The sequence below is a fragment of the Monomorium pharaonis genome, chromosome 4 (genome assembly GCF_013373865.1).
Source record: "Monomorium pharaonis isolate MP-MQ-018 chromosome 4, ASM1337386v2, whole genome shotgun sequence".
NCBI classification, from domain to species: domain Eukaryota; kingdom Metazoa; phylum Arthropoda; class Insecta; order Hymenoptera; family Formicidae; genus Monomorium; species Monomorium pharaonis.
Window position 1 is genome coordinate 488,522 of NC_050470.1, and position 16,980 is coordinate 505,501.

Consider the following 16,980-nt stretch of genomic DNA (forward strand, 5'->3'; position numbering starts at 1 on the left):
AATGGATAGTTACATTCTTGGTAGCAATTGGAATCCATGACCTCGATATATCGTAGTAAGATCGATCGCTGGACGGCCTCTTACGTTTGCGTTTAGCTTTATACACAACATGTCACCAACTTGTATAAGATACTCTCCAATATCTTCAAAAGGAACAGTGTTGTTTGAAATACGACATTAAAGCAGCTAGATACGCCGTGATTATTCTGAAAATAAAATGTCTATTTATTTATAAGGATATTTGTGCACGTTATATTTAAATTTAGATGTAAATAATAAAGTACATTTTTATAGATATATTATTTCTATTATTTACTTAAATACATTAACTGTTATTCAAATGATCTATATCAATGCCGAAATGGACTGCATTCCTTTCCTTTGCATTACATGAATACAAAATGGCTTTAATTTTACGTATACGTATATTGTAGCTCTTTCACATATCAAATTTTCTGTGTATAAATACAGTTATATAAAACAGGATGTACTTTGACTGTGACATTAATTAGATCATATGTTGGAAAAAAAAGTTTTCGCATGGACACATTTCAATTTTTTAAAAAACAATAAAGTTATTTAATTAAATTCTAGTCTTTGCGCATTCAATGTTATTTTCTAAAGTACATCACACTCTAAGGGATTTTCGGTTACTTTTTCTGACGGCTAATCTTCTTAGGTAGAAACGAAAGTGGTGCGAGTGCGAACGGAAAAGAGGTTTACACGCGACAAAGTGCATAGAGATGAAGAAAGTAGAAATGAAAGGGAAAGAGAAAACTGGCGACCTAAATTAAGAATTTAAATACTTCTACATAACTCTTTCGTATGCAACGTTTGTGACATGAAAAACGAGATATGACTTAGAATCAGTCTATTTTAACCAGGATAGAGTATTTTAATTGGAAGAAGAGAATTTTTAATAATAAATATAATTAATCGATGCCATTACGACTGATTCAGACGTCCCATGCTAGGAATCGTTCACACACCCCAGTACGAAGCTGCAAAGAGAACAAATAAAAAAATTAAAAAATTTCTGCTTTTAGCATTACCCAGAATTATAACATAGCAAGCTAATAATTTTATTTTTTGGTTTTTTATGTTCTTATTTTTTTGCAATTTTTTATATTTTTAAAGTTTATATACATTTTTATTTCATTTCTCTATTTGTTTTAATATTATTAAGATGTTAATATATTCTATATTTAAAGCAAAAGATTTTTTATTACTTATTTTTGCATATAATTTATATTTATATATTTTACATTATATGTATATATATATATATATATATATATACATACATATAATTATATAATAATAATACATATAATTTACATTATATATATATATATATATACACATATATACATATATATATATACACACACATATATATACATATACATATATATATATATATGTATGTATATATATATATATATAGAATTAGATAATATAGTAATTAGAAAAAATGTTTAGTAATAATTGTAATTCTATTAGGCATAATTTCTATATATATATATATATATATATATATTTACTTATTTATTTAACAAGCGAGCGATTTCATTCATTACATTTCAACTGACATCTTTCGTATGTCGTATATTTTCTACATGGAAATTATGCCTAATAGAATTACAATTATTACTAAACATTTTTTCTAATTCTTTTACATATTATATATTATTTTACATATATAAAAATGTATTACCTGAAAGGGACAATAAAAAGTTAATATTAATTTACAATTGAAAAGAAATAGTCCAAACTGATTATTATCTTTTGAAAACGGAAAATAAAAGTATCAAAAAAATTAATGTGAAGTAACTCACAATCAGTGAACAACTCTTGTGCAATAGTTAACGCGTCTGAAAGTCTTCCCGTTAACATTGATGAACGCGGTGAAGCGAACAAAACGCAACCCGCGAAAAAGACATTTTGAAAAAAACAAAAAAGCTGCACAGTTGCCGTAAACGCGAACAAACGATGTTGTTTTACTCATTTTACTGAGCTCACGGGAATTATGAGATAACGATCGGTCGCAGATTCCCGCTGTTTGTTCATCGGCAATTCCGTCGATGTCTCTCGGTTGCTTACAATCCCTGATTTGATCCTTGCGAGGCAAATAATTGACTTCTGGACCGGATTTCCCGATGCCGGAGAAAAGCCATTACTGGAACAATTCGATTTCCATGAACCGATAAGTTGATATCGATCTGTGGCTCGCTACTGTCGCTTCTCCCGTCGATATCTTTCCGGATTAACGCGATTGAATCCTACCGCGGCTCCCTACGGAACTCAAGTTGACGTTGTAATATGAGAGCTTGTCCTTTCGACGAATTCTTATTGCTCAAATTACTGACCAAATACTGACCAAGTTGGTCTTATCAAAACAATTGTTACAGGAATAATTCTTCCAATGTCTGCATAGGAATAATTAAAATAACACCATGTCTAATTATAATATAATAACTTTGTATACGTAAAATAAGTTTTCTCTTAAAATCACAAGTTTACAACGAATAAGATTTCTAAATAATAATTATATTATGTTACATTTAAAAAAAAATAAAAGACTTATATGTAAACACTGAAAAAAAAGTAATATATTCAATAAGATATGTAGTTGCGAGTTGCCAACTACAAATATACTCAATACAATAATATATGCTATTGTCGTATCAACATTGTACTTGCATTAACAGCAAATATAATATTATTGCATTGAGTATTATATGTAGTTAGCAGCCCGTAACTACATATGTTATTGGCTATATTACTTTTTTTGTGTAAAATAAAACATTAATTATTGCTAGATTGCTTTTTTATTAATCTTTGTCTTACCAAGAAATATTTATAATATACTAACAAATAATAAATTAACATAAAAAATTTTAAAGAATATTTGATAAAAATTAATAATGTGTACTAATTATTTTACATAAGCGATAGAGTTACATTAAAAAATTCATTATTTTATTTAAGTGTTTATTTAATATATTGATTTGTAAAACTCTAACAGTAAAAAAATACTTTCTTTACTTGCAGTATTTGAAATAATATGAATCAGTATCTTTTACGTGTCACAATATTGACCTTTATATCTTTAGTAGAATAGACCAATAAAGTGAGTATATTTAAATATGTAGTATATATCAATTTCTACAAATTTATCTATATGTTAATTGTTAACTAATTGTAAATATAAGTCTAGCAACATAAATTAAATAATATAAATTTTTTAATTTAATAATAGAGTCTTGCTTTCTTTAATGCTAGCATACAAATCATTAATTTATCAAAAACACTTATTAATTATAAACATATGTACATTAATTTTAAAAAAACTGAAAAATTTGTACAGTCTATAAAAAATATGGATGCAACTTCAATTACATTATACTTCAAATACTCTTTTTGACACATATTATATTAATAAATTATGAAATAATAATTATATTTTAATTTAGATGCATGATAATCTAAGAATATCTATATAAAAGAACAATAAAGGAAACATAGAAAAATATAACATTGCTATTTTCAAGAAATTTAAATTATGTTAAATGTAACAATAAGAAGAGGAAGAGAGAATAATATCTTGTTAATAATATTGTTGTGGATTTGTACTTGTGGTTGGTTAATGATGATCGCGCTCATCGTTGCTCATAATTCATCTATCCTTATCACTCGGCTTATCTTATTACAGAAAGCTGCTTCAGGCAACGGTAAGAGCCAATCGCACAGGCCATTTCATGTGGGTAGGTAGCGATTCATGGGGCGCCAAAGTTCACCCCGTTCGGGATCAGGAATTCGCGGCGGAGGGTGCTATCACTATCCTGCCCTATAGGAATGCCCTCAAAGGTAAAAAATTTTGGCTATATTTTTACGATCCTATCAGAACCAGCTTAATTGGAAGAATATTTATTCTAAGTTTATCTTTAATCAAGGATTAACGAAATAAAATAAAAATTAAAATCAATAATTTTTGAAAGAATAAAATTTTGAAAGAACTATGTGTGTGTGCGTGTGTGTGTGTGCGTGTGTGTGTGCGCGCTTTGTGTGTTTTTTGACATTTATAAATTATTTAACATTACTAATTCTCTTAGTCTTCAACGCCTTTGATGACGTCGCAATTTCCTTGTTACCGTAGTTGCTTACTGTATAACTTTGTTGCTTCAGTAGTGATATTGTTTCAACTTTAGCTTGACATTCATTAATCTCACATGACAAGTGAGTAATATTTTCCGCTTCCGATTATGTCGTATCATTTCCTACTCGTGGGTTAGAATTTGCAGACCAAAGAAATGAACAACGCGCAACGGGTGGCATTTCTGTTACGTGCCAAGTAAAGACAGTCGAACCCTAGTTGAGTTAAATTACTGAAAATTATGGCTTACCAAGTAGTAAAAAATGATGAGGCAAGCCATCATCAGAATGTTCATTAATTTTATAAATTGTCAGTCTTGAAAGAGGATACAACATATAATTTTCCTGATTGCTTAAATTGTCATCAGTTCTGTTCCATCCCTGTACTATAATTTTCCGAAGTAATACATACTTACTTGGAATAATATTGCAGCACTTAATTTTGTTCAAATATAAGAATATTAGTATTATAATAAGATAATGAAGAAATTATTTTAAACTTTGATTTTTTTACAAATTACGGTCTCATATCAATTAGAACAGTTAAATTAAAACTTCATATCTAATATAAATTTATTAGCGATTATTCTCTCTACAAATTGTTTGTTTTTTATAATGTGCAATTATCACTATTAAGAACAATAATAATTCTACTTTTACAAAAAATCATATAATAAACAAGAAGTTGCAATGTGGATTAAAAATTATTTTGCATAATTCTTAATTTTTATTAACAATTTAAGATTTAAATTTTATTTTATTACTTGAAATAATTATATATATATATATGTACACATACATATACATACATATATATTTCATTATTTATGCATTTATGCAGATATTTTCAGTAATATAATTACTGAATGTCTGTTCTTGTTCGTTCTTGTTTTCTATATTTATAGTGTACAATTGTAAATATTTGTTTTTTGTTCTTTATTATATTATAAATTTGCAGTTATATATTACATGTATCTAAAATCACAAAACATCAAGATAATAAATAAAAATATTGTAAGTATGATGGTATAAAATGGTAAATGTAATGATAAATTATTATGGTAAAGTATAATAAAAATATAAATTATAAAACTCTTTATAGCATCTGTTACATTTTTTGTTTTAAAGATCCTAATAAAAAGATTTTCTTTAAAGTTTTATTAATTACTACTTAGTTTCCTTATTATTGTATGTTATATGTAGTATACTAATATACAATATTAAACCATTTCATGGAATAATCATCAGATTGGATCATTTTCATCTCTAGATATAGATCACAGAAACTGATTAATCTAAAAGTTGTTAAATATTTGTTAAATATTTTAAATGGTTACGCCATCAAAATTTTCAAAAAAAGTTTTTTTTAGATAAATCATGAGATTGTCCAAAATTTAAATAAAAAATAAACATAATTTAATAAAGTTAGTTTTTCCTGAAGTAAAATGTTGAAATGTTATTTCACTTTTATCACAAGTCGCTGAGAGGCGCGAGAAGTTTCTTTGGCAAAAAACATGATATATCGAAGCTATCAATCCTTATTGAACGATTCGATTGTAACAAGTGCGATTCAATTCTGATGTTATAGATTTCGATGACTACTATTTGAAATTGCGACCAAGAATGGGCGACGAGTGCGGTGGGCAGGCAGAGAACAATGTTCCCCATAAGTTGGACGGGAAGATAATAAACTGCCGGAATATTTGGTTTCGAGAATTCTGGTCGCAGCATCACAAGTGCACTTTCAGCGCGAACGCGTCAAGCGACGTGACACGCTGCACTGGCGTAGAAAACCTCGTCGATTACGAACAGGAGGGTTTGGTGCCTTTTGTTGGTAATGTATAGATTTATCCTCTCGTTATTTGACACATTTCTGCGAATGTCGTTTTACTTTTATGTTACACAGAAGAAAAAGTGTATGACGGTAGCCGATGCCCATTAATATATCTTCCTGAAGAAAGTATGAATAAAATTTTTAATTTTGTGATATGTAGAAAAAGTCAACATTGAAAACATTTCCAACATTTTAATGTTTCTTATATTTTAATTTGTAGATAAATCTTAAAATTTAATATTTATGATATAATAAAGTTTGCAATTAAATTTAGTAAATAAAATAATTCATTTGAAGAGACTTAATTGGCAACTAATTGTTTACTAATATAATAATTTAAAGTTTTTAATTTTAAAACAAAAAAATTAACTTAACTTCTCGTTTATTGTTATTGTTCAATGTTCTGATAAATAAATGATTATGTTAATAACAATTCTATTGTGAAAAGATAATATATGGATTTTTTCATTCATGTCGTGATGATTAATTAATTACGGAGAGTACGAATCAGGACACTTTGCAGATAGAGAAATACTTCGTGATCGTTTATATCCTGAAGTGCGAAGGTAATGATCGATGCAGAAGAAAGAGTGAGAAGCAAGATGCACAGAAAGATCGTTATCGGTGGGAAAAAGAATAAAAGGGAGAGGAAGCAACTCTTCAACTTTTCATCACCCTTCGACCATTTTTCTAAACCCAAAAACAGAAAAACGAAAAAAACTTAGTCGTCTCCGTTTGGCCGTAATTCCAACAATATATGACTTATGTTATGTACTGAAATAGCAAAGCGCCTCAATCGATTATTTATCACACGATTTCTTTTTGTCTATAATCGAACTCACATTTTACAAATTATCCAGTCTATTTTCCGCTAGTATAAATCTATTATGTAGTTGGTAGCGACAACAATATGATTAATATATTCGTGTTTTTTTATTTGCAAATTGTAAAAATTTGGAAAATGTACAATATAATATGTTACAGAGAAAAGTTACATAAGCGGCATTCTAATCTAATTTTTATTGTATAATTGTACTACATGTAGTGTCTACATGTCTTGCGAAATAACGTAAGGTATTTGTACAATCGACAAAAAACATTTTACATTGAAGTGAACGGTTTCTAAGAATCCTCATGTACATAACTTGTAAATATTTTGTACAAATAACTTAAAAAAAGAAAAGAAAAGAATAACAAAAAGGTAGCCTCTACTATGCCAATTTTGGAGCTCAAATTTTTAGACATTTATTTATAATTATTTTGGAAAAACGTTAATTATTACAAAATATGAAAAAGTATTATAAAAATTATCTGAGCAAACACTTTCTAGTTTACTTTTATATTATTATGTTTTTAAAGTTTTAATTTTAGCTTTTGTTTAAAAATATATAAAAATAAAGTTAGTAAAAATATACATATTTACCATTATTGGTGACACACACACACACACACACACACACACACACACACACACACACACACACACACACACACACACACACACACACACACACACTCTCTCTCTCTCTCTCTCTCTCTCTCTCTCTCTCTCTCTCTCTCTCTCTCTCTCTCTCTCTCTCTCTCTCTCTCTCTCTCTCTCTCTCTCTCTCTCTCTCTCTCTCTCTCACTCACTCACTCAAATATCACACATACATGTGCGCACGCGCACGTGTGTGTGTATTAAACATATTAAACAATATATTAACACGCACAATATATTTAATTTATTTTAATTCATATATATATAATTTTAACACTTATATCTAGTTATTTTTTAATATTTTCATATTTAAAGATTACAAAGCTAGGTTAGGTTTGAAAATACGTTTTGCGCATAAATAAATCTAATACTTATTTTAAGGATAAAAATAGTAAAAGAATTTCGAAAAGAAACGTAAATTTCACATAATTAATTCCAGGTTGCTATTGTTTGTCCGTAAGCATTCACCAGTGTTCGCAATTAACTGCAGCTGACTGTACTCTGTGATCCATTAGATTGCGTACTTTCCTACGGATGAGATCAAATAAACTTTCGCGACAAACTTTTGCAGGGTGAAGCCGCGATAAATGGAAAAGAAGAAAACGTTGCGGTGAACCGAGCAAAGCAATTTTCCCCGGCAATGGTTTTTGCATTAACAAATACATCCGATGGCGCGTGAATAGTTGCACAAAATCTACCGTCACATTTTCCTGAATCGTGTTTAAACTCTTTTCCTTCCTCTTTTTTTTTTATGTACCATCCACTTATGAGATAAATAATGAGATCTTGTTGACCGCGAAGTGTTCGCGCGAAAATTCTTCACGCTCAAATGCATCACAATGGTAGATAAATCTTGTAAATTATCTCATTAGCTGTCACGAAACGTCTTTTCTGCAAGCAGTAATTTGCACTTGACATTTTCTTTATCTATTAAATAAATAAATAAATAATGATAACTTTTGCTATCACATCATGCGGAGATAGATATTAATCTCTTATCCAAATAGATTGAACAATAATCTTGTTGTCTAATTGTGTGAAGTGTCTCATAAATTAGATAAAAATTGAAAATGTGTCTTATCTAACAGTCGAATGAAATGAATAAGATTGTAGAAACAGAATATAAATGTTCTCTTATTTAACATCTATGATTCTAGATGTTAAGATAAATAATTTTGTCTATTTTCTAAGAATATCTAGTACAAATGAGAAATTTTTTCTTGTATATTAAGTTTTTTTATGATTTATGACAAACTTGTTTTTAGAATTTTGAATAGTTTCAAATTATTTACAAAAATAAACTTTTTTCTTTGTGAAAACATATATTTAATTAAATTATAGTATGTAATTACCAATTTATTTAGGAAACTGTCAATAAATCAGATAATATGCGTTTATTAGAACATTGCTTTATATTACTTACAGTGGATGCAGTTTACGCCATTGCGCACGGTGTTCATAATGTTATTGAGGAAGAATGCGTAAATAATTTGGGTACGTCACATTATCTTTGCGAATCGCTTCTACCAGCACCGGATGGTCCAAGACTTCTCCAACACATTCGCAATGTCACTTTCATCGGTGAGTTACACATAGATTCCAAAAGTAATTCTTAATTTAACTTTCAAGCAAAATGTCTTCAAATCAAGCAGAGTTTGTCTGAGGAACGTGAATGAATATGTAATCTTGTTTGAAATTACAAATTATTCTTATTATAACTGAAATAATTGAGTGCTACAGGAGAATATCTTACGCATTTGTTTTGCACGAGAATTGATTAATTGGTCAAATACTTGTTAGCATTTTCCACATGCCAAATGTGAAAAAAAGAATTGTTAAATTAAGAGGCTCGGAACGAATCGATTATATCGCCAAGCTGCAATTGCGTCATCCCGCGTGAAGCGATCTATCAGTGACGTCAGAGGGTGGTAATCTCGACGCCTCATCGATATTGCAATTAAAGCACTTTCCCCGATTTAACGGCACGTAACACTTTCACGTCGGTGGACTCTGGTGACACAATTAAGACTGTTCCTCCGCGCACTATCAAATGGCAATGCGATTATCCTAACCGGCTACTCCCTGATCACGTATCAACCCAGATTTATAGTAACGATATTGCTTAAAATTCAAACTTACTTCAATTCCACTTTTTCTTCCGCAGTTTTTCCTATAATTTCATAACACTGCTAACTCTTTCAATTGTATGATGCTTTTACGCCTTTGTTCACTTTTAATCCCCCGAGGCATTTGTGCGCTGTCAAGATGTTAGTTCGTGTCGGATTATCATACCTCAAATAGCTCTCATTTAGTATTAGCAGTATTAGCAGTAAAATAGAGGACAATTTTTAAGGTAAATTGCAGAATACCCAAAATCTGTATAGTATTAGATGTGTATTTTTCGCTTAATTTATATCAGATACTTTTGGGGACAAAGCTTTAATTTGACAAATATACAACATGCCAGATTATATGAATAAAATAAAAAGGTATTAACTAACATGATCACACACACACACACACACACACACACACACACACACACACACACACATATACACGTACATATTATATATTTTATGTTAATAAATACCTTCTTAAATAAATGTATTTTTTTTCAAAATTTTATTCAATTAAAATTTTATTCTAATGCTTAAACGTTAAAAATAAACATTAACATTGCAAATTTTTTAATTCTATGTAAATTTTATAAAAGATATTTTCGCTAAAATAAAATTTGTAAGACAAAAATATATTATCAACATATATAGATGATATATTTATGTATTCATGTGTACAATTGTGTGCATGTATAAATTCATTTATTTACTCTGTAAACATTTTTGTATGCATTCAATTTTTTTGATAAATCTTTTGACATACACGACAATAATTCTCAATTTATTAAAGAAACTTAATTTGTTTTGTTTATTGGAAAACTAATTTGCCAACAGAGTGCAATGAGAATAAAAATATCAATTATTATAGCTGAAACAGTTTCATTTAATAGTACTTTATTATTTCCTTTATAACGCGCTATGCGATGAACGAATTCAACACGCACTAAATGTTACGCACACATTTACAAAGAAATTAAGACAATGAACTCTGCTTTTATATTTGTAAATTGTTTTCAATAATTGGATTTCGTAAAAAGAAACTTTATAGCGACTGTAAGCTTTGAAAAGAATTTGGTTTAAACTTCGGCATATCTTCGGCTCACACACACACACACCGCGTCTCAGTTGTTCAATGTTTGGAAGGAAAAAGCTATGCATTTCAAATACTCTCGTTTCTTCCCGTAACATTTTCGTAGCTAAACTGACAATAAACCCTATCGTGGACCGAGAACGAAAAAATTCCATTCGATATTATCTTTTTTTGTTGTTTTTTGTTTTGATTGTTGATTATTTGCTTTATTTACGTAATCTATTACACATAAATTACTTTTTAAACACTTTTACGAAAATAAGCGAGAAAAAAATAAAATTTTAACAGATATTTTTAAAAACCGGTATGTATGTTTGTCTGAATAATTGCTCGCTTATTCACTGACGCTAAGAAATGTGACCAAAAACCAAGATTATTCATCATGATTAATAACATAATATATAGAACATCACATGCAGTTGTAATTACTTTCATAATTGACTCAACTTTTTTCGCTTACGATAAATAATTAAAAAACTAAAATTTTAACAATGAACTTCTTACTATTGTGCTTATTCACAACGTACATCAGAAAACCAGGAAAAAAACATAAATTAACTCGATATATATCAATGCACCGATGTACGATCAATCATCTTAAGGAAGTCCCTCTGCTCAGGCCCGGCACAACAAGTGGCACAGGGGTTCAAGTAAAGAAAAATATTCAAATGACTATTTTGTTGCCTTCTTTTTTTTGCTGTATATGGTCTAAAATTAATAATGGTGAATATAAAAAAAAAATTAGCTATAAAGTACTACTTTCATTATTGAAATAATTTTTTTAAAAATTGAGAATAAACATTTTCACTATTATACCACCCTTAGATAACTAAATACAACAATTTGAAATTCATGTTATATCACTAGCCTACATTTACCACACTTACGTGCTGTATTACTTCGATTATTGTAAACTTTTTTTATCTTATTAGTTATTTCACTTAAACGAGCAAGTGCATTGTTTCAAAATTTAACAGTACTTTTCTGAACAGCTAAGATGTATTATTGTAATGTTTCACTAATATTTGTTCATTGCTTCTATATTTAATACAATAAAAACTGAAAAATCCTAAAATTTCATCGATTTCTATAAGAGCCCATGCTAATAAAATATTTAATATCTAAATAACTAGCTAGTTCAGCTTTCTGAAATTTTAACAGTTAATTTATATTACTAATTTGAACTTCTCTACAAAGTTTCATGAAAATCTGTTCATTTTGATTTAGCAGCAGAACTCCTTTAAAGGGTAATATCACCTTATGAGCTTGAAATGAAGAGTCAATTCATGAATTTTTTTTAAATAAATAAATATATTGAAATTTGGTTTTATATAATACATTTCTTAAAGTATATAAAAAATTTTTTAATTAATACTTATGAAACAAAATGGCGGAACATCAGCACTTGCACGTAACTTTAATTTTTTTAAGGTACTTCCATGATTGTACCTTTTTCTGCTTCAGATTTGCACTTAGGACAAAAATTCAAAAAAAATATTAAAACACATAATAATAGCTAGTGAACCACGTAGGTTTGTTAAAAAATATTGATTTTTGTAAAAATAACAGTAAAGCAGTGAAATAAAAAAATTTTTTTTTTTGCAAAAAAATTGATCGAAAAACATTTATAAAATTGATAAATTTTAATTTATCGAAAAAATCCTACATAATGTAATTTTTAAGCTACAGTTAAAATTTTAAAGAAATCGGATAAAAATTATGAGAGCTAGGAGTACGGCTAGTTCGAAAAATGATAGTTTTGAAAAAAAACACGTTTAAAGTTTTAAGTATTAGAATTTTGATGAAATTTTAAATTTTCCTTCAATCTGCAATGCTCGCACCATACAATTGGCCTTCTAGATTGAGGTTCCTTGCTCTTCATTTTTCCTTGTCGACGTTGGGTCTCTCTGGGCTTCTTTAGCTTTCTCAGTCAAGGAGCGCTCCGATAATTTGATGCGCATGGCATCGGCTTCTAAACAAAAGTTGTAGCAATTTTGACCAATTGTAATACCTAACTGCTTCATAACTTGCATAATACCAATAAATTCATCGTTGAAATCTATAATTGAAAGATGTACGGCAGTATCAAGTACAATTTTGGCACTAGCTATACTTTTTGGAACTATAGTCCAGACAAGTGAAGTTTTTATTTGAATTTTGTGTGAATCCGCCCAAGTAACGTGTCAGTAACTCATCACTGCTCAATTAATCATAGAGGGGCTTTACAACATTAAAAATTTCTTGTGAAGTAGCAGGATTATGTTCGTAATATAGAGCCAAAAGTACCTCAACCGCATCAAGCTCGAATTTGGCACTGTGACTTTATTCAGAAAATCGATTTTTTTTTAACACTTAAAAATATTTTCCCCGCATATGATTAATTGGATATCCTTCTTGGATAGTTAATAGATAATATAAAACAAAAAAAAATTGTCAAAAAAATTTACAAGATGATATTACCCCTTAATTTTTATGGCATGTAATCTTAATATAATTAGTATATTTTTTTATCATGTAATTTCTGATTCTAATAAACTAAATAGAAGTCTGAAGACTAAGTAGAGTCAGAACGTTTTTCATATTAAAATGTCGTTGACATTCAAAAATAATTAGTGGTTTATTTTCTATCTTAATGATGTAATCTCATCTTAAGTGACCTTCTATATCTTTGTTCCAAAATTATTCAGATAATGTAAAATTAAATAGATATAAATTTGCTACGATGCGCATGATATCTTCGTTTAATCAGTTTTAAAAATAGAAGCTTTTTGAAAAAGTCACATATCTGTTTGAATAATACGAATAGCTTGAGGTTCGAATTGTTTAATCGCGGTTCAAATTATGAATTTTCATAATGCACTTATTGACGATAACGAATTGATGAAATTCTCGCGGCAAGCGGAACATAATTTCTCGGCATAGCCAATACGCTAGCTTGCAATGGTAACGATAACGATAACTTGGCACAAACGCTGCGAACTTGTTTGAACGTTTCGTCGACGAACTCTCACAACGCAGATCTGAGGCGCTTATGTGCGCGAATAACAATATACGCGTATTTTCCTTTGTCAAACTTATTTACTACCTCTGACAATCCTGCACCCTGTTATATTCATATACTCTGATGCTACGAGGAACGAATAAACCTCCGGCTGAATTTCATCGTACTAAATGCATCTCATAGCTTTTATTGCCGCAGGTTTCTCTTTGTTAGAGAAAACTGCAATAATAACAATAACTTAATGGATCAGTGAGAAGTATCCTCTTTCATGTATTCTTATTGATTCTGATAAAATGATTAATAGGCTTATCCAATAAACAGAAATGAATGTGAAATATCTCATTTTTTCTTGATATCTAACTTTATCTCAGTATTTTCTCATTATTATTATATATTTTAACTATCTTATTTAAAATTAACATATAAATTCTTATCAATTTACCTAAATTTGATATATTATTATATATTTATTTTCCATTTTTTTAATCATAATTATCTTGAAAATCCAAATTATCTCATAATGTTAGTAAAACAATTAAGTTTAAAGAAGATAGAGATATTTTCATGTTATTTTTATATTTATTATATAATTTCTCTCTCTCTCTCTCTCTCTCCCCTCTTTATGTAATTTAATTTTAAATTAACTTTTTTTATAATAAATTGCTTAATAAATTGCTCAACTAAAGTGAGAAATTCAACTCAATCCAAAAACATGAGAATTTTAGGTTTACACAATATTAAAGATAATGGCAAGACAATATATTGCAAGAAAATTATTGCTGTGGCTTTAATAATATTTTGTTCGCATCTTATATACCATCAAAGCTGCTCTCTTGCTTCACGATTTTTTATCTCCTCATAACCTCATAATTTTTTCCACCCTTGTGTACGAAATCGCTCTTTTCTCCTCGACATTGTCTGTACAATATATTTATTTTTACTTACGAGCTTTTTTTATTCCACGTATCTTTCCCATTAGCGACCTTAGAAACACTTGGTATATCATTTTATATACTTGCTTGTGGTTGTGGGTCTGTGTTGTGGCGTCGAATTATTACGACAAGGGTGAAGAGATAAACCCAGAAAAGCGGATCCTACAAGAACAAGAACAAAAAGAAGCTACGCATTGGTCCTTTTTCTGGCAGTATCCTATAAATAAACCACAATCCATGTATAAAATGGCTGGCATAAATTTTTCAAATAAAACGTCCAAATTCACTTCGATCTCACACCAACAAATGTTTGCTTATCTCTAGTCCTTTGAACCGTATTATTAACAAGATTTTATTTTTTTTTCTTACTTTTTTGTTTTTTTTCAACTTATGTTTTTTAATTATTGTGTACAATTTTAATTTATTATATATATATATATATATATATATATATATATAATGACTTTTAAATATTCGCGAAATTAATTCTTTCATTTCTTTCAAATTATTTTAGGAAATTCTTCTCCTGTCTGTTCTTTGTTTCCTATCTGTTTTTATGTCTATAATATTTTATTACATCTACAATAATGTTTGAGATTATGTAACTAAATTTACAGTAACATTATTTATAAGATATGATAAATTACTAAAAATTTTAAGTGTAATTAAACTCTATATTCCATAACCGCGTAATTATTATAGTATTTAGATCACAAAGCTAACATTTCATTTTGTTTTAGGTCGCCAAAACACGGAGATTAAGTTTAATTCTGATGGGGATGCCTACGGATTTTACAACATCTATCAATATCAAAGAAAAGACGAGGGTCGTTTCGATTACACCCTTATCGGTATATGGAGGGAAGAGTAAGTGAATTTGGAAGTAACCTTCGATTCAAATGGAATCCGTAGACTTTGCCATGTCATGTAGATTGCGCAAATTGTCGCATTAACTTTATAAACTTCTTATATTTTACATAATATTTTATTGTAATACAGTTAAACATTTATGATTTCCAATGCCATGTGCCTCGAAGGAATCAAACATTCAACAAAATAATTTAAAAACAAATTAAAATGTATTTGTCACATTTATTTTGTACAGATTGTTTATATTTTATATTTGTGTTTAAAATATTTTGCAATACTTATTTTATCTAATCCTAAAGATTGACAATAATAATTTGTATTGTTCAGTGAGCTGAGAAATTGTATCTATGTATTTATATAAAATCCTGTATTAATATTTTTTATAATAGTTATTAATATTTTTTATAAAGTTTGAAATGATTATAATTAACAACTAGTTGCAATTCTTATAATATAAAAAGTAATATGTAAAGAAATACAAAAGTTATATGTATAAAAAGTATACAAGACTAAATTGAAGTACTCAGATATAAAATGTTCAGTTCGAGATTTATGTATTTTTAATGTTTTTATGCCAAATTCTCTTTTTATATAAATTTTCTATTAAAAAATGGTTTTGTTTGTATAACATTTTCTTTGGACAGTGTCTTCAGTGTAACAATTCATTGTGATGAAATCACTGTGGCATCCGGATTGATAATTAAAGGTTAATTTACTCCCTCAGGCTCTCTCTAGACATTAATATGACACGATGGGCGACCGGAGTCGGCGAGTTTCACATTCCACGTAGCATGTGCAGCGATAACTGCCCGATGGGACACGTCCGCAATTTTGTAGTAAGTGCACACTGCAAAGTCTGGGGATAACCAGAACCGTTAAATGCTATGTAGTTCTCTTAACTGATAGAATGTTCACGAAAGATCTACCAATCTATTGAATAATGAGAGACCAAGAGATTAAAGTCAGTAATAGCAAATAATAATCAGTAATAAATAATAATAGAGATAATAGAAGATGGAATAGCAAATTGGCATTTTTTACAAGTCAATATTTTAATATAATTTTAATATATTATAATTATATATATAATTTAATATGATTTCCATATCAGCTTTTAAATAAAGCATTTACCAAAATTGGCGGGTAAACTACTAAATATATTAATAATAATAAAATGGAATGGGAATTTTATTAACTAATCAGCATTAGGCAATAGCCAATTTCAAGTTACACCTGCTAATTCCCATTACGTTTAGACTATTGTACTGAAGTATATTTTCAGTTTATTTCTGATTTTATCAACTCAAACATTAATATTAATTCTAAAAATATTAATTTTAATTTCGTTTCGCAGCTTAGTATAAATTCTGACGCACATTTTAACTAAAATTCAACGAGAAGTCCAACTGTACAATTGCTATAGACTCTCGTGATATGCGAGTTACGTCTAATAAAGTTAACGCGGACTATCTTCTACCTCATGCCTCGTTCCTCTTCT

The 16,980-nt window shown here is 28.6% G+C and overlaps 1 protein-coding gene across 2 annotated transcripts in view; it reads left to right on the forward strand.

Moving 5' to 3' along the window:
* The window catches only part of LOC105839061 (metabotropic glutamate receptor 8), a 112,015-nt gene that overhangs the window by 84,944 nt on the left and 10,091 nt on the right, over positions 1 to 16,980 (forward strand). For both annotated transcript variants that reach the window (XM_036286392.1, XM_036286393.1), the window contains exons 7-11: positions 3,716 to 3,870; positions 5,744 to 5,989; positions 8,895 to 9,050; positions 15,353 to 15,479; positions 16,207 to 16,318. In XM_036286392.1, the coding sequence (XP_036142285.1) occupies positions 3,716 to 3,870; positions 5,744 to 5,989; positions 8,895 to 9,050; positions 15,353 to 15,479; positions 16,207 to 16,318 (796 nt within the window). The remainder of the gene's footprint in view (positions 1 to 3,715; positions 3,871 to 5,743; positions 5,990 to 8,894; positions 9,051 to 15,352; positions 15,480 to 16,206; positions 16,319 to 16,980) is intronic.